This window comes from Microcebus murinus, chromosome 1, assembly GCF_040939455.1.
Source record: "Microcebus murinus isolate Inina chromosome 1, M.murinus_Inina_mat1.0, whole genome shotgun sequence".
Taxonomy (NCBI): domain Eukaryota; kingdom Metazoa; phylum Chordata; class Mammalia; order Primates; family Cheirogaleidae; genus Microcebus; species Microcebus murinus.
Window position 1 is genome coordinate 163,207,514 of NC_134104.1, and position 26,073 is coordinate 163,233,586.

At 46.9% G+C, this 26,073-nt stretch overlaps 1 protein-coding gene across 6 annotated transcripts in view; it reads right to left on the reverse strand.

Annotated features, from left to right (window-relative positions):
- The window catches only part of ACOX2 (acyl-CoA oxidase 2), a 32,433-nt gene extending 17,951 nt beyond the window's left edge, over window positions 1-14,482 (reverse strand). For 3 of the 6 annotated variants that reach the window (XM_076009121.1, XM_076009122.1, XM_020280407.2), the window contains exons 1-11: window positions 14,408-14,482; window positions 12,470-12,652; window positions 11,893-12,049; window positions 11,521-11,672; window positions 11,007-11,114; window positions 9,599-9,718; window positions 9,162-9,277; window positions 8,318-8,490; window positions 6,193-6,355; window positions 3,567-3,757; window positions 1,751-1,930 (exon numbers count right to left, since the gene is read on the reverse strand). In XM_076009121.1, the coding sequence (XP_075865236.1) occupies window positions 1,751-1,930; window positions 3,567-3,757; window positions 6,193-6,355; window positions 8,318-8,490; window positions 9,162-9,277; window positions 9,599-9,718; window positions 11,007-11,114; window positions 11,521-11,672; window positions 11,893-12,049; window positions 12,470-12,629 (1,520 nt within the window). In that variant the 5' untranslated portion in view covers window positions 12,630-12,652; window positions 14,408-14,482. The remainder of the gene's footprint in view (window positions 1-1,750; window positions 1,931-3,566; window positions 3,758-6,192; window positions 6,356-8,317; window positions 8,491-9,161; window positions 9,278-9,598; window positions 9,719-11,006; window positions 11,115-11,520; window positions 11,673-11,892; window positions 12,050-12,469; window positions 12,653-14,407) is intronic. The other 3 variants (XM_020280405.2, XM_012789365.3, XM_020280406.2) reach the window with 3 other exon arrangements.
- Window positions 14,483-26,073: the final 11,591 nt, after the last annotated feature.

Genomic DNA, 26,073 nt, shown 5'->3' on the forward strand with positions numbered 1-26,073 from the left:
TTGTCCAGGGTCAGAATTTGGACTTGTTCTCCTTTTTTTATTTGTTAATCTATTTTAATTTTTTTTTAAATGATAGGAATTTTTTTTTTAATTTATTAGTTTATTTACTTGAGACAGTCTCACTCTGTTGCCCTGGGTAGAGTACCATGGCATGAACCTAGCTCACAGCAACCTCAAACTCCTTGGCTTAAGGAATCCTCCTGCCTCAGCCTCCCGAGTAGCTGCGACTACAGGCATGCACCACCATGCCCGGCTAATTTTTTCTTTTTGTAGCAGAGATGGAGGTCTCACCCTTGCTCAGGCTGGTCTTGAACTCCTGAGCTCAAGGGATCCTCCCACCTCGGCCTCCCAGAGTGCTAGGATTACAGGCATGAGCCACCACACCTGGCCTGGATTTGTTCTTAACCACCATGTTGTGAAGCCTCAAGGCCATAGGCCAGGAGCTGTCCCCTCTTTCCAATGAAGATTCTATCCTGATGCCACTCTTTTCTGGCCATTCTGTTGACTGACTGCCTATGGCCTGAGCAAGGAGAATGCTTTTTCTCCAAAGGCTAGTGAGGCCTGTTGGTCACCCGCCTGCTCCAAGTCCTACTCAAGGGACCTAAAAACAAAAATGAAAACCTTTGTCCTCCAAACCACTAAATTAGTCATTTGCCATTTTATTAACCTCAAATCCCCTTTTATTTTCTATTCCCTGCCCATCCACCCATGACCCTTGGAATTTGTATGAAAAACAAACTGTTTATGGGGTAATATTTGTTTTGCGTCACCAGGGAATAGATAAGCAGATGTCACAGCAAATTCCAAGCAAAGAGAAATATCATGGCATTTTAATTACCCTGAGCCATGTTATTTTTCCTTCTGCAACTCTCCCAGCCAAAGTGCTCACTCTCTGAGGCCTGGGGTTTATCTGACTGGCTTACTGATAGACTCCCTAGTGCCAAGAGGAGTGCCTGGCATGTTGTGACCACTTAATAAATATTTTTGTAATCAATAAATAAATGAACATCTCAAGTTGCTTTTGATCTTGAAATAACTATCAAACATCTCTGGGATCACAAGATTGGGATATAAAACCTCTTATTTTATACAGAAAATATTTTTGTTTTGTTATTTCAGTTTGTTTTTGGTGTTTTAATTTGGGTCAGGGTTCAGAAGACTTCCTTTTTAGATAGGAAAACCTTTTGTCTTTTCCTTGGTGGTGTCTGTGCTTGGCCTGGACCTGTCTTCATCCCCAGCCCCTAGCATATTTGGTCATTCCTGACATAGCCTGCTCGATTTGCCTGACAATATTTGTTGAATGACAGAATAGATGAGTCCTTGGTTTTGTCTGTGTTTCCTGGAGCCTATGAGACCCTGGAAATAAACCCTTGATGTAGTCATATTTTTGAAAATTACTTTTAGATTATAGGATATTTCGAACATATGAATAGTGCTTTATTAGCATTTGCATATTGATATATTTGTAGTATTTAATTGTCGAATTGTAAATCACCACAGGAACCTAAGGATTTCTAAAGTTCCTTTCTCTGGCTAGAGAGGTGATGTCCTTCTACTGCTGTGATCAGGATGGGGACATGATGGTGGTCCATGGCTGATGGGTGGCAGGAGCTGAGAGGACTGGGGAGGCTAGGGGTGGGTGGTTTTTAGAAGTGCATACATGAATGTCCATCCAATAAATCTCACAGGTCCTAGTGTGGGAAGAAGCTTGCCCCCAGGTGGGATGGAAGATTTCTTAGCACTGGCTTACCTGGTTGCCACATGAGCCCAGGCTGTGGTATAGAGCTCTGGGCAGAGGAAGTCGGCTGCCCTCTGGGCTGGGCACCTGGACAGATCAGGTGCGGTAAGATATGCGACAGATGAAGGAAGAAACCTCTGTGATGTGGATCCAGGGGACATGTGAGCCTGCAGGTAGCTTTTCACCAGAAACCTGGGGGATGGGGGTAGGAGTGGGGGTAGAGGGTACAGGCAGGTGAGAGGTGGGGGTGCTCTGTGGGACAGCCCAGCACCCCTCACTCCCACATACAGGCATGCTTATCCTAGCTTCAGGCTTCACCTGGGAGAGCTAGCACCACCCAGGCCACAGCCCAGTGTCCTCCTCAGGGGTACCCCTTGCTCCAGAGCCCCTCATGCCATCCCCCTGCATGAGCATGCCGACAGTGAAACAGCCATGGAGCTGGGGCAGGCACTCTAAGACCCCAAACATAAACTCTTTTGAGATCTGAGCAAACAGAATATTTTGTGTCAGATCTTCTGATTTGGGGATTTATGATGACTTATACAGTGACTATGTGGAAATTAAATTTTCTTAGCTGAAAAAGGGTAGATGCAAGAATGCTAACACAAGTAGGCGCATTATAGGTGACTCTTAGATGCTGGCTTCTGATAACCTAGTGGTTATAGAATCTGGGCTCAGACAACCCCAGATTCCCACGCAGCTTCCTGGAGACCTGTGTGATACTATAGAAATCGCTTTATCACTCTAAGTGTCCATCTCTAGATGGGGATGATAATTCTCACCTGATAATTCTCACCTGATAGAAGGGTTGTAAAAACTGAATGAGATAACATTTGTGAAGTACTTGGCACAGTGCTGGGTACCAAGTACCTAACATATGCTATTGCATTCCTTTTGTAATTTGGAAAAGACCCAATAAATGTCATATATTTTTTTAAAATCCAGTAAATGTTATATGTCATATTTGCCAATGAACTCCTTTCTCCCTACACAGAGAATTATTTGCCATGTTTAGTCACTTGCGAGTAGGTGAGTGTGAGAGGCTCTTGAGACCCCACAGATGTAAAAGGGGTGAAGAGAAACCGCTTGTGTGGAAGAGGCCGACTCGGCCATCACTTCCTGCCTCAGGTTGGAGCCTGTGTGTGCAGGCTCCGTGCCAAGCCTGGGGGATGCTGTGGTGAGCAAGGCAGCTGTGGGCCCTGTCCTCAGGGAATTCCTGATCTAGCTAGGAAGCAGAGCTGAAAAGGTAAACAAAAAAACAAGAACAAAAACAAGACAATTATAGGTGATAAAAACTGTTGTAAAGGAAACAAGGCAGTGTTGAGTAGGAAGGAAGCAAGTGCAAAGTCCCCGTAGTGGGAAAGAAGTGTGTGGCTGGCAGAAGTGAGCAGAGGTTGGGAGAGCAGGGTGGGCAGGGAGGCAGGCGTCAGGCCATAAGGACCTTGCAGGCCACAGTATAGACAGTGACATTTTCTATGAACAGTGGGAAACCACTAAAGAATTTTAAGCAAGAAAAAGATGTGATCTTCTCTAGGCTTTGTAAAAGATCCCTTTGGCTGCCTGGGGAGAAGTGGTGCAGGGTAGCAGCAAGAGACCAGGGAGGAGCCTGAGGTCGTTGTCTAGGTGAGAGGGTGGTGGCCTGGCGGGAGCAGCAGTGATCTGAGGGGAAGCTGGTAGATTACAGACATTCTGTGGGAACTGGACATCCCCAAACGCTGCTTCCCAAAGTCTGCTCCCTTTGTGGGCATCAGCCAGAAGCCTTGTCCCAAGCAGGAATGTGGCATGTCCCGAGGGCTTGGGCAGAAGCCTGGGCCAGTCTGGGCCTTACCTGGCCACCTGCAGGTAGAGCACGGTGTTCTCACCCTCGTAGGAGGAGGCGGCTGACACTCTGGTGACCAGTGATGGCAGGCCACTCAGCTTTGAGTATCCATGTCCGCCACAGGCCCTGCGGCATGTCTCGGCCCCTTGGATGCAGAAGTCCGCCATCATGGCCTTTGTGCCTGAGCTCAGTGCGTGGAGCTGTGAGGACAGGAAGAGGACCGGGCAGTGTGAGGGCTCTTCGCCATCGGTGACAGCCTCGCTTCCCACTTACCGAGCATTTACTGCATGCTAAGCACAGCTCTGTGAGGGAAGAAGTGTTTCCTGAGCTCACAACTTTATGAATGAGAAGGCTGAGACTCAGAGAGGTCATGTGACTCTCCCAAAGTAACACAATTAGGCAGTGTTGCTGTAGGGGCAATAAGAATAAAGGAAGACGTAGCCTGGCCAGTGTCTCCAGGATCTTGGGAATAGGGTGCTACCTGGATTGGGTGCACCATCCTCCAGGAGTTGTGGATTTTGCTGGCAAGCAGAGGTCTTGGAAAGCTGGCCTGTGAGGATGGGTGTCCACTGTCAACCCACTCCCTGGGTTGTAGGAAGGTTCTGTGGTCTGAATGTGTCTGCCCAAAATTCATATGTTGAAATCTTGACCTCCAAGTGGTATTAGGAGGTGGTGGGGGCCTTTGGGAGGAGATTGGGCCATGAGGGTGGAGCAGCCCTCATGCTTGGGATTAGTGCCCTTATGAAAGAGGCCTGAGACAGACTCCTCATCCCTTCTGCCATATGAGGACACAGTGAGAAGGTGCCATCTATGAACCAGGGCACAAGCTGTCACCAGACACTGTTGGAAAAATATGATTGAGGAATTAATGAGATGTGGCTCATAAGACCATTATTTTATTGTATAACCTAATAGTACTATATTAAAAATAGAAACAGGAGTTTGCAGGGTTTTGCCCTGAAGGAATGTGTGGACTCAATGGTTCACTTATTAGAGGCTGCCATCATGGGAGAGCTCTCAAATCTCTGGTGGGGATATTTTCCAGGAAGGCTTTCTGGTATCTCAAAATCTGTGAGCTTCCCTGTGTCTTGAAAGACAAGACAAGGCAAATATGGCCCACAGGATGGGAGCTGGAGACAATGAGATGATGCACTTTGCACAGAGATGCGCCCCGGTGGTTATAAACAACCTGTTTTATAGAGATGGGCTTCCTGCTCTCTCCTGTCTGTCTACCTTTAAGTCTATCATAACTAATCAAAGAAATACAGAGTCACTATACCTCTTTTGTTTTACTTCTGTTAATTGACAATTAACTACCTCTTAGAACTTAGAAGTCAGCCCCTGAAAGACTTTGTACCTGTTTGTTCACCTGGATAGAATAGAAGCCCCTTAAAAGGACTTTTGACCCCAACCCACTATCTGTATCCGTAGCAACTGCATTCTCTGATATGCAAATCTGTTACCCTGACAACTGGTAATTGATGTCTATGATTATAAAAACCTGTATGAATCTAACCATATTGCTGGCGGTTATGGAGATCCGCTGGTCCCCTAGGAACTTCCCATTGTGTTATATCTCATATATATATATACATATATATATATATACACACACAACTATAAACTGTACCTTAGTCTCTGTGCATTCTTTTATTCTCTCTGTTTCCTATCAATTTCCTTATCCTCTGTGGCGACCCCTATCTTAGGGACTTGCCTCTGTGGGGAGAAGCAGCTCACGGACCTGCCTCAACTACTCTCACTCCACAAGACACCAAATCTGCTGGTGCTTTGATCTTGGACTTTCCAGCTTCCAGAATTGTAAGAAATAAATTTCTATTGTTTATAAGCTACCAGTTTATGGTATTTTGTTATATTGGTCCCAACAGAGGAGCTGCCAGGCAACAGGTCTGATTTGAGTTTTTGGTTCTCAAAAGCCTCTACCCATCTTTCAAACTTTCAGGTCCTTGAGAGAAAGGTCATGGCCCTTTACCTCTCTGTGCCTCTGTTTCCTCATCTGTAAAATGGGGATATAAATGGTGCCTACTCTACAGTTGGAAGGATTAATGAAGCAATGCTTACAAAGCACAGTGCCTGGACAGACTGAATCTGAGCATATATGTAATTCCATAGTGTTTTATCCTTAAACCCCTGGGCCAGATATATTTAGGAATCAGAATAGTTTTCAAATTTTAGAAAGGTAAAGTGGGCATTTAAGGTATATTATATATGATATCCCCAGTGGGGTTTGGGGCAGCCTTAGTGATTAAACACTAAGCAGGATTAATAATCCTGCTACAAAATGTCTTCACACTCTGTGGTATAAATCAGGTCAGTTCAGGTCAAATGGTGCCAGCAAATGAGTATCAAACAACTTTCAGTTTTCAGGACTTTTGGGGTTTCAGATGTACATCAGGGATTGTGGACCTGTGTTCTCTATAGATTATTTCCTGTGACATTTGTGTAGCGCTCTCTGGGGGCCAGGTATGAGTAAATTTGTCTGTCACCCAGACACCCTGGGGTGTTAGGGGGCTGGGGGGTGGGAAGGGCCCAAGGGAGCAGGGCCGTGGCTGCTTCTCAGTGACTAGGGCAACCTCAGCCACCGCCCCAGCGCCTGCCCTCAGCAGACAGCAGGTACCTCAGGCAGGAGGCTGAAGTCTCTGTCCAGAATGGCATTGTAGGAGCGCTGGAAGAATTCCAAGATGCTGATGGCCAGGAAATGGAAGGCGTAACTCATGGCCAGCTGAGGAAAGAGTTTGTGCTGCTGTGTCTGGTAGTCCAGGATTTTTGCTTCTGGGTCACTGAGGGGAAAAGAAGCTGAAGATTTAGAAGATCACTACTTGCCATGTCCATCCTCCCATATCCCCAACACCATAGAAGCCTTAAAGACGGACAGTTCTGTAAAACTCTTTGCAAAACTTGACCTGAGATGACATGAGGCTATTAATAACCTCTTAAAAGCCCATCTAACATGACAATTCACATGTTTCATGGCAGAAATATCAACATCTTTGCTATGGGCACTGCCCCCCATGGAGGGAGGTTTACAGAATTCCAGCATACACACTGTATTACCCTAATATCTGAAAAGTTTTGAATTCCAACACATCTGGTCCCAAGGATTTCAGGTGAAGAGTGGTGGCCCTGCACCTCTGATGACTTGACCCTGTGACCTTTCACTGCCCATGTACTCAGAAATATGTCAAGCCTCAACAATAACTCTTAGGACGTGAGCTCGGGCCTGGTGGAACCCCAGGGAAGGGACTGGGTCTCTGCCTTGCCCATGGCTATTCTCAGTGCCTGTGACCGTGTCCAGCACACAGGGGCCATGTGGTAACTGGATTGAAAGACGGTGTGATTATGAGAAGCCCCCACAGAGGGCAGGAACCTGGGGGCTCCTCTCTGGGGCAGCAGCTCCTTATCCAACACGTCCTTCTTGTAACTGTCCTGGGAACACTTCTGCAACCTAGGCAATGGGCTGCGAGCAGGACACAGGAGCAGCACCTTCTTCCCCGCAGCCCTGTCCTCCAGAAAGACTCTCTCATCTGGATCCTGAAGCCCAGCTTGATGGTGTGTAGGTTTGCCAGAGGAAGGGCCCCGGGCCAAGGGCCCAGTACATCTTATTGCATTTCACCCTCAATGCCACCCTGAAAGGCTGCTCCTGCCACACCCATTTTGTAGATGAGGAAGCTGAGGGACAACGAGGTGAGGTGGCTGAGCCAGGCAGCAGGCTTACCTGGCTTCCAGCCTTGAGTCCATCTTGCATCAGCCTCATTCCGGGCCCTCGAGCCCCCTGGCATGAGAAGCGCAGGCTCTCGGGCTGGATGTTCTCAAGTTCCAGTCCCGCTGATCTTACCCTTTACAGGTTAGAAAACTGGGACCCAGAGAGGGCAAAGGATTTGCCCAGGGTCAGTCATCAGAGCTGGGATGAGAACTGTCAGAACTACAAATTAGGTCATGCTGTGACCCTCTAATCCTATTCTCACTCCAGTTTGCTGCATCCTGCAGGGGTGTGAGGGTGTCCACTGGGACATGTTTATTCTAAAGCATCATTCGTTGTTTACCTGGAATAAGGTGTTGGATAAGGAGCTGCTGCCCGAGAGGAGCCCCCAGGTTCCTGCCCTCTGTGGGGGCTTCTCATAATCACACCGTCTTTCAATCCACAGTTACCGCATGGCCCCTGTGTGCTGGACATGGTCGCAGGCACTGAGAAGAGCCATGGGCAAGGCAGGAATGTTTACCTGAATTCAAATTTAGCTGAGTGTCCTATATTTGGAAACTCTGTGTGTGTGTGGGTGCACATGCATGTGCATAGGTTAAAACAGGCTACGGTTGGTCCTTGCTATTCTGTGCCGGGGAGTGGAGGGAGTGGTAGCCAGACACAACCAAGCACAACAAAAGGCACCCAGACTTAGACATACCACAGAAGATGCTCAAAGTCAAGCCAGACAGAATGAGTTCTGCCACGTACAGTCTGATACGATGGTTGGGCTTTGCCAGACACGACCTGACAAAGCCAACTCAGCCAGTCACAGCCTGGCTGACCCAGACTCACTCTTTCCGCTGCAGCTGTACAGAGCGAGTTGGACTCAGACAGGGTCAAAGGCACAATCACACAGAGCCCGATAGGGCCAGACACCGAGGGGAGTGTGGGGGGGGGGAGGAAATGCCTGCTTCCAGCACCCCAGTGGTGTCAGGGGGCGGGCACGGAGGGACTGAGAGGTAACCAGGTCTGCTGTGCTCAGCCTCTGGGCGCCCCTTGCCTGGGCCGGAGCCGGGATTGGCGGCGTATGACCGAGTAGCGCATGGCGATGACGCAGGCCTTCTGCAGCGGGGGGAGGATCTCTCCCAGCAGAATTTCCACCCGCGTCACCACCATGAAAAGGTAGTTGCTCTGTTCTGTCCCACGCTTGATGTAGGTGCCGTCTGACAAGACCTATGTGGGACAAGGATGGGTTCAGGGTCTGAGCCAAGTCCCCCATCCTGCCCCGCCTCCAGAACTGTGGGCCTGCACAGCTGGTGGGTGCCACGCCCTCAGCCTCACCTGGAGCCCACGTGGCTGTCAGCGGGATGTCAGAGCACCAGACTTCTGTGCCCGCTGCTCACTAGCCAGTTCCCCAAGCGCCCTGGTTCATAGCTCCCCTCCTGGGACACCCCAGACCTCCTCATCATCCACAACTAAAGGGATAATGCCTGGCAGTATTGGGACCTTCAGAACTCTGCCAGCACTCTGGCTGGCATCTGCTCAGTGACTAGTTGTATCCAGGCCTCACTGTGGGTAAATGCTATGCGTATCACCTCAGCCCCGTCCCTCTCCTGGGATTGCCTTGCCAACCCCACGCCCCACGATTGCTCTGCCATCCCATGTTGTGAGCACTTACACATGAGAAGTCTCAGGCTCAGAGACATGAAATGACTTGCCCAGGATAACAGTGCTCCTAAGCTGGGGTTTGACCCCAATCTATGGGACACCAGAACCTCTTTGGGTGGGGGTTTGTGGCCCAAACTCGGCTCTATGGAGGAGGACCCTGAGCCAGCAGCAGTCTGCACAGAACACAGGTCCCTTCTCCAGGCAGTACGGGTCCCCAGCCTCCCCAGGCTCCTGACCTGAGCAAAGCGATTCAGCATGTTCTCCCTTGGGACTCGCACATGGTCCAGTCGCGGGAAGCCATTGTCCAATTCGTCAAAGTTCATCTTGGGCCCGATGTCCCCAACGGTGATTCCTAGGAGATGGAGATGAGAAGACCCATCAGTTGAGCACTATGATCTATGTGCCAGGTGTCACACATGCATTCCAGCTCGCAGCAGCCTGTGATGCTGGTGTTATCACACCTGTTTTGCAGGTGAGCAAGCTGAGGTCAGGAAGATTCTGATTCTTGCTCAAGGTCACCAGCCAGTTAGCACCAAGTCTGCCCAACTGGACCCCTCCCTGCCCAAGGGAGAGATGTGCCTCAGCTTCTCCCGTGGACCTCTGAGGCCCCAAGACAGGGAGCCTGGGAGGTCTCCTCCGGGCAGGAGTCCTTGAGGGAGCAGCACGGGCTTACCTGGCAGCGGGGTGTGGTCCTGAAGGCTCCGGATGGGCACAATGAAAGCGTGCATGCCCCGCCGGGCTCCTGAGCAGGTCAACTGGGCCAGGACCAGGGCATGCGTAGCCGACCGTCCCACTGAGGGGCAGAGAGACGCGAGGTCCATCACAGGACGACCTGTGCGTCGCTGTCTGCCAAGCCAGCCTCCTGGGGCTGGGGTCACTGATGGGGCCTTGAAAAGTCACTGGCCACAGAGACGGGGGACTGTCCTCAAAGAATCAAACAGACCTAGCAGTGATTTGGCAAAGGCAACTGAAATGAGTGAGATTCTGGCCCCCCAAACTACTAATGAATCTCTGTCATCAACCTCATGGTAACGGATGCAGGTAATTAGCACTTATCACAATCCAGTTGGCGCCAGACCCTGTGCGTTCCAGCTCTTACAGGGCAGGAGCGAGGAGTCCCACTTTCCCGATAAGGAAACTGAGACTCAGAGAGTGGAGTGGCACCCTGAAGGTCACCGGCCTGGAGGGGGCAGAGCTGGGATTTGAACCCTGGTCTGCCTGATCTTGAAGGCTGGTTTCTTTTCTCTGTAGTTTTGACAGTGGTGATTCATTTCTCTCTTCTCTCTCTCTCTCTCTCTCTCCCTCTCATTTCTCTTGCCTCTCTGTCTCTCTCAGTCACCCGCTTCTGTATCTTACCGCCCCCTCTCTCCCCTGCTCTAGCTGGACTCCTCACATTTGTTTTATTTAATTTTTTCCACACAAGGCATTCCACCGTCTGGGTTTGCAAGCGCCACAGATGAGTCCTCAGAGGTGAACTCTCAAGTCAGAGGAAGGACCCCTCCTTGGGGCTTGGAAAAAAAATCACTCAGCCTCTGGGACGCTTGGTGTGGCCGCCACCTGGGGCCACCAGGGGAGGCGCGGTGTAGGGCAGGGCTCTGGAGGCGCTGGTGGCAGAGCGAGCCTGTCTGGGTGTGTGGGGCGCGGGCGGGAGGGTGCCTTCCTCACTGGCGGTGTGGGCACGGGCCGGCCCGCTGGCTGACAGCAGCTGCGTCACTAGCTCCGGAGATAAGAGGGTCGTGGGGAGGGCCTGGGACTAGGCCAAGTGTTGTGTGCGTACATGCATGTGTGTCTGTGCGGAGGCAGTGTGTGTGTGTGTGTGTGTGTGTGTGGCCTTGTCCCTCATCCCCCCAAATTTGGCTGTGTTTTGTCCTCTACTTCGAAGTTCCCTTGGGGACCTCCCAGCCACTCACTATTTTACAGTGAGAACCTGAGGGTCAGGGAGGGGAAATGACTTGCTCAAGGCCACCATCCTAGAACAGGAAATCAATCCGAGGTCTGTTGAATGACAAAGCTAGTGCCATTCTGCCCTCCAACTTTGTTCTACTTGGGGAGAGACAAGGCAGGGGATGGAGGATACTCACGGTTCCCAGGCCACCATTTGGTGGCAGTTATCGTGGGGCTGTGTATCACAAACTCCTGGGTGGTCGCATCATAGGTAGCTTCAGTCTCCAGGCCCTGAAGATATGTCCCTTGGGATCAAGTAGGGAAGTTAGACATTGGGCCTAGATGGGTTCTTACCTGGGAAGCAGCTTCTAGGTGGCCCTGGAACCAGGCACCAGCCCGGCGTGGAGTAAGGGTCAGCTCCCAGCTGCACTTGCAGGCATTCCTCCCCATTCATGCAGGGCTGTGTGCGGGGCACACAATCCACGGTAGCCACTCCATGACAAGGGATGGATGCCGATGTTTCCAGAAGGAATGACTTGCCCCACTGGTAACTCATACAATATTTGTACAAATTAGGAAAAGACCCTTGACAGCCATCTACTGGAAATTTTCCTATTAAATATATAAATCTACGACTACTGACATGTGAATGGGCCCTTCTGGCGCTGTGCAGTACACACCTACACACTGCATGCGACAGCCGGCACTCACCATGTCCCAGCTCTGTCTGGGCATATGTTGCGATGATCCGGCACGTTTTGCAGAGTGGCTCCCATTTGGCAATCTGTTCCTCTGAGCCCAGGCTCCTGAGGGCTTTCAGGAAGCCTGTGTGCACACCTAACACTGTGTCTCCAGAAAGCGCTCTGTGGAGGAGAGATGTTGTGGTTGAGTAGCCTATAGCAGACAGGGGCCCAGGTACCCCTAGCCTGGGTAGAGCACTGGAGAGAGGGGGCCTGGCATCCTCCTTTCCCAGCCAGCACTGCCTTTGTTGGGGAAAAAGACTCATGGGCCTGGGGTGGGAGGAAGGTTCCAGGTGATCCCAGGTAGATTCCTCTATAGCGGGGCTGCCCCAGGAGTCAGCACCTGTAAACGTAGACTAATTCCTCTTCTGACCAGCCCAGGCTCTGTGTTAGCATCTGGGTGTGGAATGCCTTCTTCACAGCAGCCTCGTAACGCTCATTATGGGTCATGAAATAATTATCCTTACAGCTAAACTCTGGGTCACTGTGGATGATGCTCTCTGCAGGGGACAGAGAACAGAGGGCTTAGGGACCTGGGTGAGATTTCTGGGACCTTCAAATCTTCCCACTCACTTGCTTCATGGACCTGGAAAGGAAGTCAGACATTATTGTCATTTTACAGGTAAGACAACTGAGGATCAGAGTGGGAAAATGACTTGCCTGAGGTTACAAAGCTATGCAAAGGTAGAATTTTAAGACCAGCATACAGGTCTTCTGCTGCCTCAGTTTCCTCTGTCCCTCAGATGAGCTCAGGGAACAATGGCATGTTAAGAGTGCCTTTACGGTCCAAAGGAATGAATCTCTAACAGTGGAATTTCAAGGGCAAAGTTTATTTGAAGGCAGGACTGCTAATGAAGGACTCCCCTCCAAGAAAAGCATGGGGCATAAAACAGATGCTCTATTCCTCAGCCTCCCCTTACCAACTTTCCTCCGGCGCGCGGTGTTCTGGGCACCTCTGTCAAGGATGTTGGTGAGCCGTTCCACATCAAAGGACTGCACGTGCCTCTCGCTGGCTATGTCGGGATGCACTTGCCCGCTCCAGGTGTCCTCCTGCGACACTCGGCGCATCGGGCTGCCCATCCTGGCCTGGATCTGCCTGCTAACTGAGAGAGACACTTCTTGGCTGGCTGCTCCGAAGGGCTGTTCTGAGCATCGGGCGGTGCAAAGAGCCCGTGTGTGGAGGCGCTGCCCGGCTAGGTGTCAGCCAGGGGCCGCTGGGTGGGGAAAAGCCCGAGTGCCGCTTCACTGCTGCGCTCTCTGTGGCACCGGCTGTGGGCCAGACGCTGTTTGCAGGCATTGCTCACGCGCTGCCCGGGGAAAGCCTCATGCAGATCAACGAAGGTGACACATGAAGAAATAATCTCAGCAAGGTTAAGCGAGTGGCCTCGAGCCACACAGCTGGAGGTGGCCAAGAGTCTGACCACAAAGCACATTCTTTGTCCACACTGCAGCCCCACTGTGGTTCCGTGAGCCCTGTGGGGTGCCATATAGCTGAGGGAAGGAGCCTGCTCCCTGTCTGGGAAGAGTTCCCCTGGACCCCAGGGCAGAGCAGCCTCTGTCCTGGCAATTCCTCAGCCACAGCGAGGCAGCCCCTAGGTGCCATCCATCCTTCTGCTTCAGTCTCAGATCTGTCTGCTCCTGCCCATCTCCTTGGCTACTACTCAGGCCACTGTCATCTCTTGCCTGGCTTCCACGTCCCTCTTATCTGTTCTCCCAGCTGCCAGAGTGAACTCTTGAACTGCAGGTCATGTTTTCCTCCCCTGCTTGGGATGTCTCCTTGGTGCCCACTGTTTGTGGGGCGGAGCCCACCTGCCCCTCTCCCGTGTCAGCTCACCCCCCATCCCGGGATCACCCTCCTCCTACCCTTCGCCCTGCAGTTCTCTCTGGCCACGGCTCAGTGCCCCCGTGTTCCTAGTGAGCCCCAGCTTCCAGGGACCCCTCCTCCATGACACTCTCCTGACGGCAGCATCCCAGGAGAACTCCGCACCCTTTACTGCCCCCGCTGGGTGCTATTAATGATAAGGACATATTTACTGGCATGTCGCTCCCCCAAGGCAGTGAGCACCTGGAGCCCACTCTGCGTTTCTAGCTCGCAGGAAGCATGCTGTCACTCCTCTGGGCCATCTGCCACTCTTTTGATTTCCTTTTTCCTCACCTCAACCCTCGATGCACCATGGTTCTTACCATTTTATAAAGAGGACATGGGTCTTGGGGAGGGAGGAGACTTTGTGAGGTCATGCAGACATGTAGAAGTGGCATTCTTGTGCAGGCCAGTGCTGCGTGATGCTGGCAAGGAACCGCCCTCTGCCCCTGGGCCCTGCAGGCCCCACCTCGCCACCTTCTCTCCTTGCCCCTCTTCCCTCCCCCTTGCTCTCTCCACTGCACCTGCTCCTGCCTCCTTGACAGTCCCTAACACCCCAGGCCTCCCTGCCTCCTCAGAACACCCTTTCCTCAGATGTCACCTTCGCTCCCTGTGTCCCACTTCAGTGTCACCTCACCTCTCAGTGACCACCTTCTTTAAAATCCCAGGCCCCTCCCCAGGCATTCCCAGTCTCCTTCACGTTGCTGTACTTCTTTTAATGAATCACCTTCTAAGATCCGAGATAATTTACTCATTTATTATATTTTTGTTTACTGCTGCCTCCCCCATACTAAAACAGAAACTGGAAGTGGGATGGGACCTCTGTCTGTCTCAGCCATGCTGTGGCCCTAAGTCTTAGTGTAGGGCCTGGCTCACTGGGTGCCTAGTGAAGGAAGCAGTGCTCAGTCAGTAGCCCTGCTGGGGGCCATTCCTGGGCGGCCTGTCCCCAGGGGTCTCCCAGTCCCTCCCTGCCCAGGGCATGGCTCTCCTGACTCACCTCTGTCCTGTGCTGGCACTGCAGGCCCCGCCAGCCTCTCTCTGGCTGCAGACCTAAGCCTCTGGCAGGCTGGGTGCCCAGCCTTTCGCTCCTCCCACCGGGGGCCTGGGACGTGGAAGTCCAAGGGCCACCCACCACCAGGCGAGCTCACGTGCTGCGCTGTGCCGGGCTGCCCTGGGAGGACTGCTATGAGGATGAAGCCCTTCCGTCTCAAAGCCAGAGCTTCCTTTGAGACTCCTTGTATTTGTGTTTCCAAAGTGAAGTCCTTGTCTTTGCCACCTTTCCTGGTCTTCCATCCTGTGCCCTTCAGGGACTCAAGCTGTTAACATCACATGAACTTAAATCAGGTGGTCTTTGTGCAAAAGGATTGCTCTGTAAGGTGAATGATTTTCCTCTCTCCCCATGTCTCTGCTTTACAATTTGATTTTCCTTATGCTTAGCATCCCCTGACATTCCCTGGACAAATGTGTGGGGCACGGCCGTGTGTCAGGCTGCGGGCTGTGTGGGGCCCAGAGGGAAGCCACGTAGAGTGGGATGAGAGGCCTAAAGGCTCCCTCACCTCCGTGCACAACAGCCTTGGGAAGTAGGATGCAGCCTGCCCCCCCTTACAGGTAAGGAAACAAGCTGGGGTGGGGGGTGTCACTTTGCTCAGGTTTGCACTTTTAATAAGTGTAAATAGATTACAGAGCTGGGGTTTCAACCAGGTTCTGAGAACAAAGACTGGCTCTTGTGCACGACTGGGAAAGAAATGAGGAGACATCCACAGGCCAATAGGAGACTGAGGCTCCTGTCCTGGCAGGATTTCTGAGAAATGGTGACTCTGGGCAGGTGTCCTCCCTCCTGAGCCTAGGCCTCCCCATCTGTGATATGGGGTCTTTGCTCACTAAGGGGCCTTGCTGTTCCCCACTGTATCCCCAAGGTGGTGGCTAGCCTGTGTCTGCAGGAAGAGGCAGGACCTCTTCCTGCACACACAGGTGGTAGCACAGCCTGGAGGCTTATCACCTAGCAGGTCCTGCTCAGATGGGGGGGGGCTGGACCCTGGCAGTCCCCGTTGCTGTGGACAGTGGCTACGCAGGGTGGTGGTTTCAAGCAAGGTGGCCTTGACCCCACTGTTTGGAACTGAAAGTTCTGGCTTCCAATCTGGCCTCTGCCAAGGAGTTTTGTTCTCACTAACCATGGGCAATTATTTACTTTCTCTCTGCCCGAGTTTCCACATCTTAATAAATTCTCCATGTTTAAAATGTTTCTTCACCGGCCGGGCGCGGTGGCTCACGCCTGTAATCCTAGCTCTCTGGGAGGCCGAGGCGGGCGGATTGCTCGAGGTCAGGAGTTCGAAACCAGCCTGAGCAACAGCGAGACCCCGTCTCTACTATAAATAGAAAGAAATTAATTGGCCAACTAATATATATACAAAAAATTAGCCGGGCATGGTGGCGAATGCCTGTAGTCCCAGCTACCTGGGAGGCTGAGGCAGGAGGATTGCTTGAGCCCAGGAGTTTGAGGTTGCTGTGAGCTAGGCTGACGCCACGGCACTCACTCTAGCCTGGGCAACAAAGCGAGACTCTGTCTCAAAAAAAAAAAAAAAAAAATGTTTCTTCACCAACTTTGGGCCTGACCCTGCTCTATGTGTTTTGGATGTGATGATTTTGATTTGTTGCACTGAACTATTGAATCCTATAGCTTAAAAAGGTTTTTTTTAATTATGCAAAATTTCAAACCTGTACAAAAGTAGAGAAAAAAAATATAATGAACCCACATGTACCTAACACCTTGCTTTAACAATTATCATCACATCTCCTTGTTTTTTTAACTTCTTATTTTGAAATAACTTTCAACTTTCAAAAAGTTGCAAAGTTCTTGTATACCCTTCACTCAGCTTCCTCTGATGTTAATATCTTATATGGTACAACTTTGAAACCAAGAAATTAACATTGATACAATACTATTTCCTAATGTGTCAGAGGTTACCCAAGATCAATTTCAGGGTCAATGATTTGCTAGAAAGACTCACAGAATGCAGGAACTGTCATATGTCAGGAAAATATGATTGAGGAATTAATGAGATGTGGCTCATAAGACCATTATTTTATTGTATTGCTCTATATTGCTATATTAAAGGCAGAAACAGGAGTTTGCAGGGGTTTGCCCTGAAGGAATGTGTGAATTCAATGGTTCACTTATTAGAGGCTGCTATCATGGGAGAGCTCTCAAATCTCCAGTGGGGATGTTTTCCAGAAAGGCTTTCCAGTATCTCAAAATCTGTGAGCTTCCCTGTGTCTTGAAAGACAAGACAAGGCAAATATGGCCCACAGGATGGGAGCCGGAGACATTGAGTGCACTTTGCCCAGAGAAGCGCCCCGGTGGTTATAAACAACCTGTTTTATAGAGATGGGCTTCCTGCTCTCTCCTGTCTGTCTACCTTTAAGTCCCCCATAACTAATCAAAGAAATATAGAGACACTATACCTCTTTTGTTATACCTTTGCTAATTGACAACTACCTATTAGAACTTAGAAGTCAGCCCCTGAAAGACTTTGTACCTGTTTGTTCACCTAGATAGAATAGAAGCCCTTTGAGAGGACTTTTGACCCCAACCCACTATCTGTATCCGCTAGCAACTGCATTCCCTGATATGCAAATCTGTCACCCTGACAACTGGTAATTGATGTCTGTGATTATAAAAACCTGTATAATCTAACTGTATTGCTGGTCGTTCATGGGGATATGCCCAGTCTCTTGAGTAACCCTGCTGCTATATCTGAACTTTTTATATAAAACTATAAACTGTACCTTAGTCTCTGTGTATTCTTTTGTTCTATTTCCTATCAATTTCCTTATTCTCTGTGGCAACCCCTATCTTAGGGACTTGGCTCCACAGGGAGAAGCAGCTGATCTCCTCATGGGCCTGCCTCAACTACTTCCCTACAGTTATACTCATGCTTACAGTTTATTATACAGTGAAAGGATACCTATCAATCAACCAAAGACAAAGGTGCTTAGTGTGGTGTCCAGAAGACAGCACGCTGAGCTTCCATTTGTCTTCTCCCAGTTGTTGTACAGGCAGCGTTTAATTCTCCCAGCAATGATGTGTCACAATGCGTATGAAGTACTGACAACTAGGGAAGCTCCAGAGTTGTTGTAGTTTGTCTTAGAGGCATGGGATGCTGGTGTAGTGACCTTAGTTATTCAGTCTCCAGCCCCTCCAGAGGGCAAACTGACACAGCCCAGCCCAAGGACCTACTATAAATCACATTATTGGTAAACTGCCTGGCATGGCCCAAGGCTCTGCGTATACAAAGACATTCTTTTCAGGCGAGATGTTTCAAGAGCTCAGAGGTTATCTCCTGGGAGCTGTCAAGGGCCAGTCCTTTCTTTGGAATAGGCAGGGTTTAAAACACTGCTGAGTTTTGTTATATGGTTGTTTTGCAGATCCTTTGTTTCTTTCTTCCTCTCTTGCTGTCTTCCTTTGTGATTAGATAATTTTCTGTAGTGATGTGCTTTGATTTCTTTTCATCTTCTGTGTATTTACTATAGGTTTTTGTTTGTGGTCATCACAAGGCTTCCGGGGCAGGGGTTCTAGGAGCCAGTTGTTTGAAAAAGAATTTATTACAAGCAGCTGTTCTGGCCCACTTACCCCAAAAACCCTCTATAAAACCCAAGGCTTTCCTCTCCCTCCATGTGGATGCTTTTTCGCCTCCACCCATCTGCACCTGGAGGCTCAAAATAAACAGCATTTTGCTACACATGAGGCTTCGTGTGTCTCTCCCAATTCCGTACCTAAGGCTTACATAAAATATCTTGTAACCAGCTATTTTAAGCTGATGGTTTAACTTCAATCACAGAAAAGAACTCTGCACTTTTACTACTCCCTCAACATTTTGTTTTTTAAAAAATTATTTTTATTTAAGAAATGTTTATTGATACATAATATTTGCACATATTTTGGGGGATTCATGTGATATTTTGATACATGCATACAATGTGTATAACACTCAAATCAAGGTAATTGGGATGTCCATCACCTCAAATATTTATCTTTTCTTAATGTTGGGAACATTCCAATTCTCCTTTTCTAGCTATTTTGAACTATACAATACATTATTGCTTACCTATAGTCTCCCGACTGTACTAGATCTCATTTCTTCTAACTGTATTTTTGTACCCATTAACCAACATCTCTTCATCCCCACCTTCCCAGCCTCTGTTAACCACAAATCACCTCTCTATCCCCATGAAATCCATTGTTTTAGCTCCACAAATGAGTGAGAATATGCTGTGTTTGTCTTTCTGTGCCTGGTTTATTTCATTTAATATAATGACCTCTATTTGCATCCATGTTGCTGCAAATGACAGGATTTCATTCCTTTTGTGTCTGAATATTACTCCATTGTGTATATGAACCACATTTTCTTTATCCATTCATCCATTGATGGACATTTATGTTGATTCCATGTCTATTCTATTCACTATTGTGAATAGTGCTGCAATGAACGTGGCAGTGCCAACATTTCTTCAATAGACTAATTTCCTTTCTTTTGGATATACATCAAACAGTGAGATTCCTGAATCATATGGAAGTTCTACTTTTAGTTTTTTGAGGAAATTCCATACTGTTTTCCATAGTAGCTGTACTAATTTACATTCCCACCAACAATCTATAAGCATTCTTCTTTCACCACATTCTTGCTCACATTTATTATTTTTTGTCTTTTTTGTTGAAAGCCATTAACTGAGGTGAGATGATATCTTATTGTGGTTTTGATTTGCATTTCCCTGATGATTAGTGATGTTGGACATTTTTTCATATACCTGTTGGCCATTTGTATGTCTTCTCTTGAGGAATGTCTATCAAGATTTCTTGCCCATTTAAAAATCAGATTATTTATTTTATTATTATTGAGTTGTTTGAGTTCCTTCTGTATTCTGGTTGTTAATCCATTGTCAGATGGGTAGTTTGCAAAACTTTTCTCCCATTCCGTAGGTTGTATCTTCACTTTGATGATTGTTTTCTTTACTATACAGAAGTTTTTTTTTTCTTTTTTCTCTTCTGTGTATTTCCAATAGACTGTTTTTGAGTTTACTGATTCTGTCTTCTGCTTGGTTCAGAGAACCTCTAATGCATTTTTCAGTTCAGCAAATGTATTTCTCAGTTCCAGGATTTCTGTGATTTTTAAAAAATGATTATTTCTGAGGACTGAACTCTGATCTTTTTCTTTTGCTAAAAACTCTTTCCTAAGGAGGCCAGCTGGGTACGGCTGACAAATGGTAAATTCCCACTAAGCGGCTTTTGTTAATCAAATGAAGCGGTGGATTACTTCCCAACCTGATTCTGGTATGGCATTAACATCACCTAAAAGATAAGAAGCCCCTGTCTTAACTCAAGCATCCTAGCAGATGCCTATTCATAAATTTAAAACATCTTAAAGCATCCTAGCAGGCGCCTATTGTAAATTTAAAATGTCCTCCTTTCTGGACCTCCCAGAGTGCTCACACCCTTATCTTAAAGTAAGCATATCCGTTCTGGTTTTCTAGATAAAATCTAACTCTCTCAGCCAATTGCCATCTTTAAACCCACCTATAACCTGTAAGCCCCCCCCCCCTTTGAGATGTCCCGCCTTTTGGGGCCAAACCAATGTATGCCTCTCATGTATTGATTTGTGACTTTGCCTGTAATCTTTGTCTCTCTGAAAATGTATAAAACTGAACTGTAACCCAGCCACAGGGAGCTCACTTGCTCAAGGCTTCTTGAGAGTGGCTCTGGGTCATGGTCCTCAAATTTGGCTCAGAATAAACTTTTTTCAAATATTTCAGGGCTTGTATTTTTTCCGTCCACATTTCAATCTCTTTGTTAAACTTCTATGTTAAATTTCTTAATTGCTTCTCTGTGTTATTTTATAGTCTGTTGAGTTTTCTTAGAATTGGTTTTTTTTAATTCTTGATCTGAGCACTCACATATTGCCGTCTACATTTGGGAGGTCATTTTTCCATTTGTTGTTTTTTCTTGTGAACATATGTCTATGGACCCAAACTGAAGGAACAGTTATTTGTTACAGTTTTCTCTGTCTCTATTGTTTTGGTCTTTCTAGACTATATTTGCTTATAAGTTCTTTGCAGTTACTGTGTGTCCCCTAATCCTAGATCCCTGCCTTTTTTCAGCATTAGATGGTGCCTTAAACCCAGGTTTGCCTCAGCTCTCACAAATGTTCAGAGCACTGCTCATCCTGGATGGAGGTGTCCAAAGGGGATACCCTGACTGTGAGGGAAGGCTGGCTAGGGGTTTGTGCCTAGAGGCCCATGAAGCATGTCTCCTATAGTGTGGTGTTGCTCAGCAGCCACTCTAATTTGGTATCTCCTTTGGCTGAGATAAAGAACAGAGTTTCCTGACCTGGGGTTTTTAGTCCCACTTCTCCTCTTTGTCTTTAGCTGCCTCAGGGTTTTTCTTCCTATAGGGACTTGCACTGCTTCCTGTTGGTTGAGGCAGGAATGATTTTCTTGGAAGGGAACCCAGGATGATGGGAAGCCTCCTTGGTCTCACTTTTTCCAGTGTAGAAACCATGAATCAGGGAGGAATTTTGCACATGCAGTTCCTGGAAGATTTAGGGAAGTGCATTTTGGATAAAGAAGTCCATTTTTCTTACCATCTGCTCGGAGTTTTTCACTTCTCTATGGTCGCAGGGATTGTCTCAGCCTCAGATTTGAGTTCTGGGTTGTTGCTGATTATAATCTTGATGCTGGACATCTGTTTTTGGTTTTCTGTGGAGGAGAGTAAAGTCAGATTGGTTCTACTCCACCATTTTAGTGACATCACTCTATTTTATGTTTTTGATGTCATGACTTGCATCTTTTTATATTGTGTATCCCTTAACATGTTATAGTAGTTATAATTATTTTTTAATAATTTTGTCTTTTAACCTTCATACTAAAGATATAAGTGACTTAGACACCACCATTACGGTATTGGAGTATTCTGAATTCGGACTATGTACTTACTTTTAGCAGTGAGTTTTATACTTTCATATATTTTCATGTTACTAATGTGAAAACATATGAAAGTCTTTTTCTTTCAGGTTGAAGAACTCTCTTCATTTGTTTTAGGGCAGATCTAGTGGTGATGGACCCCTTCAGCTTTTGTTTGTCTGGGAAAGTCTTTATCTCACCTTCATTTCTGAAGGGCAGCTTTTTGTATTCTTGGTTGGCAGTTTTTTTTCCTTCAGCACTTTGAATATATCATCCCACTCTTTTCTTGTTTTTGCTGAGAAATCTACTGATAGTTGTATTGGAGTTCCCTTATATGTGATATGCTCTTATTCTCTAGCTGTTTTCAGGATCTTCTTTTTGTCCTTTGATTTTTTTTTTTTTTTTTTTTTGAGACTCACTCTGTTGCCCAGGCTAGAGTGCCGTGGCATCAGCCTAGCTCACGGCAACCTCAAACTCCTAGGCTCAAGCAATCCTTCTGCCTCAGCCTCCCAAGTAGCTGGGATTACAGGCATGTGCCACCATGCTCGGCTCATTTTATATATATATATATATTTTAGTTGTCCATCTAATTTCTTTTCTATTTTCAGTAGAGATGAGGTCTCACTCTTGCTCAGGCTGGTCTCAAACTCCTGAGCTCAAATGATCCACCTGCCTTGGCCTCCCAGAGTGCTAGGATTACAGGTGTGAGCCACCACACCTAGCCCTGTCTTTGATTTTTAACAGTTTGATTATAATGTGTCTTGGTATATCTTATTTGAATTAAACCCAATTGAAGAACTTTGAGCTTCCCATACCTGATATTTATATCTTTCCCCAGATTTGGAAAGTTTTGTGTCATTATTTTTTAAAACCAAGCTTTATTCTCTTTTCCTTTCCTTTGCTCCTCTGGGAACCTATAATACATGTATAATGGTTCACTTGATGGTGGCCCATATTTCATTTTCGCTTGGAATGTTTTCTGTGTATAGTGTAAAGTATAGGTCTAAATTAGTTCTTTCTTAATATTGTTATTCTTTTAAAGAAACATTTAATTTTTTTGTAGAACAAATTCATTTGCTGAATAAATGAATAAATATTGAAGAGTATTATCTTGCTCTTAGCATTTCATATATTAACTCCTTACATTTGCTTGATTCTGTTTTGGAAATATCAATTCTGTGCCAGTGGTTCATTATTTCTGCCTTGATATCATGTGGTTTTATAGATATTCTATTGTTATATGGTTTGAAATTTTAAAATTTCATAGAGTTGAGCCCATAATTTATGTGCACATACCTATCTGTCTCTTTCTCTCACTGTAATTTCTAAAATTTTTTATCTTTTGGCATCATTACCTGCTCACTCTTCCAGATGAATTTCTGTAGTGGACATCTACTATTTTTACCTGCTCATCAATTATACTCCCTTATTCTGGTAAGCAAATCCTTTTTTCTTGTGAAGATGCCACATGCTTTGGGTGACATTTCTTTCTACCTCCCTAGGGACAGATGGATGGACATATGGCCCAAGCATGGCCATTCATAGTATCTCAACTCCTTGGTCCGAAGTGATTGGTTCAGGAATAAACACATGATCCAAGTTGAGCCAATAAGAGAGACCCTCCTCTCTGACTGCCCACCCCCAAATGGTTCCTAGTTGGGATAAACTCTTTCTGCTGTGCTTGCTCAGTTGGATGCATCAGGGACTACTGGGAGTCATCTCACCCCCTACATGGAGAGACAGTGGGGGAGAGACAGAGAGACAGAGAGAAAGAATAAATGAGAACCAATGCCATGAGACTCTGGATGCAGCCACACCTGAGGCTTGATTTTATACATATAAATTCCATTTTTTTCTTAAAATCAGTTTGAGTTGTATTTCTGTCATTTGACACCCAAAGAGTCTTGACTAATACAATTTCACTGTCTGTCAAAGTCTATGGATATTTCTTGGGGCCTTAAAATCTAGTGAAGACTAAAATTTCCCTGGACTAATAGACAGATTCCACAATATCCATTCATCTTTCCAGTCTAGAGGAACACATTTGTTTCCGTTTCCCCCCTACAGTGTTTTTTATTCCTATTAATTTTTTCTTAATTTTCTTTAAATATACCACATTTTGAGTTACATTAACATTCATGTCATTTATTGTTTAAAACATTTTGTTTAATATTATCCTTTTTTCTAGCTATGTCACTACAAGATTGAAATTCCATAGACTTTTGTCACTTTAGCTTATATTACTTCATGAGGCAGAATGAGCTAGACTGTGCTGAAGTAATGAAGCACCTCCAAACCTGAGTGGCTAAACACAAATTTATTTCTCCCTTATGCCAATTCTACTGCTTGCATAATAACAATCCAGGACAACTGTCCTCTATGTGGTGACTTAATGAGCCAGACAGCTTTGATTTTGTGCCTTATCCATCTTAACTCTAAGCCTCTGCACTTGCTGCTAAGGGGACAAGAGAGATTTGAGGATCCCCTGAAGCTTCTCATTGCCTCAGTACAGAAGAGACCCTCATCACACTTCTCCTATTTAATTGACCAAAACTAGTCACTGGACTCTGTCTAAGGGCAAGGGGACTTGGAAGTGGATTGTTCCAACTCCTCATGTTACCAAAAGTTCAGCACCTGTCCCCAAGGCTGCATCAGAAGAACAAGGACAAGTGGTTTGAGGAGAAGGAAAGGAATGTTTATTAATTTGCTGACAAATGAGGAGGATGAAGACTCTCATCTTAAAGTGCCATCATCCTCCCTATAAACAGAAATACAGAGCTTTTAAAGGGAAGGTTTTCAGCTTCAGGCTATTGCTGTTTAACTACAGTAATGGTTCTGATCCATCCCATCTCCAGCAAAGACTATCTCGTGACCTCCACCCACACAATTCTGTTGAGCCATCTCTTATGGTATAAAGAACAAAGGACACTCCCTTGCCCTTCTGATTACTGGCCTGTGGCAGGGATGTAGGTTTTAATTCTCAAAAAAATGTAGGAGATGAGTTGTAAAGAGACAAACTCGTAAAACATTTTACCCTTTTTCAAGCTGTACCTTCTGTTACATATTTCCCACTATAGATTTTACACTTTAAAATCTATGGGGGAGTGGTGACATAGGGATATACTTCCCGCTGAATTGGGGTGATGTTTTAGATGGAAGTTTTATGCTTATTTATGCCATTGCAAAACATTGGCAGATTATAAAAACAGAGAATGCAACAGATTACCAGGTGAAAAAAGTCATAAGCAATAATTACAGCTGTAAGGATTGATAAGGTGAAATGGAGGAGGATACCTGATAAAAGAGATTTTACCCCACTTAGTATCTAAGACACCAGTAGGACTGTGGGTCCTTACTGTTGCCTCGGACATAATGTCTGATACAGAGCTGGGCAAGAAAGAACCATGGAATCTCTGAGTATGGAGCTATTGGTCACATCTGTTGGTGATCTGAGAGGTTGGCTTCTGCAAATTGAGAGATCATATGCAGGAATACTTGCATTGAACATGGTGTAGGATGACAAACTCAGAAGTGAGACAAATCAGTAGAAGTGGTGATAGCCTGAGAAATCCTTACTAAGAAGTTGTCCCTCCATACTATAGACAGATAAAATAACCAAGGAAAGTCTAGTAAAAATATCAACATTTTCATTTTTTCTCCTGGTTAAACAGATATTTAGATTGCCTAAAGGCTGGCCCATCCACTGGGGTCTTGGGACTTTTTCTTCCACAGGACATCTCATTACTCTGTTATGATGGACCCAAGGTTTCACTCCTGACAATTTCAAGGAGGTGTGAGTTATTAGAATCACTTCATAGAGTCCCTTCCACTTCTCTGCTTACAAGTGGGGTGGGGACCTGAAAGAGGCAAACTCATGCATGGTGGTTAGAATCTGATTCACTCATTTGATATATTGATTTACTGTGCTTTCTTTACTCATGGTTATATTACCATGCTTACCTCGGGGTGCTAGGAAAGGTCTCCCATAAGCTATTTCTTAGGGGCTTAACTTAAGCCTGCTTCTAGGGGTTACCCTTATCCAGAAGAGGGCAATCAGCAACACCTTTTCCCACTTTAGATGGGTTTCATGCAATTTCCATTCTAGATGTAGGGCTTTGCTTACTTGCTGGGTTACCTCTGCTACAAAGAAGGGTCCATTATCACTCTGTAGGGAGGAAAAAAGTCTATGAACATCTTGATGACCTGGGCATCATTTAGTTCACTGTGTCTTGTTCCTTGGAAAAGTGGTTTACCAGGTTCCCACTGGGGGGGTCTGCTCAAAGAAGCTTGTGGGTGACTGGAGGACACTGTGCAGCAGATCCAGGTACAGAGAGTGGGAAATAAACAGCCACCCCCAATGGACACTGCCATGGTGTCAAACATGGTGATACTTTTCAAAATGCCCAGGGCTCCGTGGATGCTCAGATGGACTTTAGTGTGCTCCTGGACTTTAGTGTGCTCCTCCATGTTGCCAATGGGGCCATTGGTCCAGAGACTGAGCCAATAGTTAGAAGCCAGGGTAGCAACATGTTAACACAAGAAGAGGAAGATGCTCAGGAGGGAAACAAACAGTCTGATGGCCTTCATGTAGTCCCAGGACATGAACAGCTTGACCTTTCTTGTCTGAGCCTTGTCTGCCTCCATCAGCTTCCAGCTCTCCTCCTTGTTGGCCCTGGCTTTCTGCAGCTTTGCCATGCTGCTGTGGTGCCT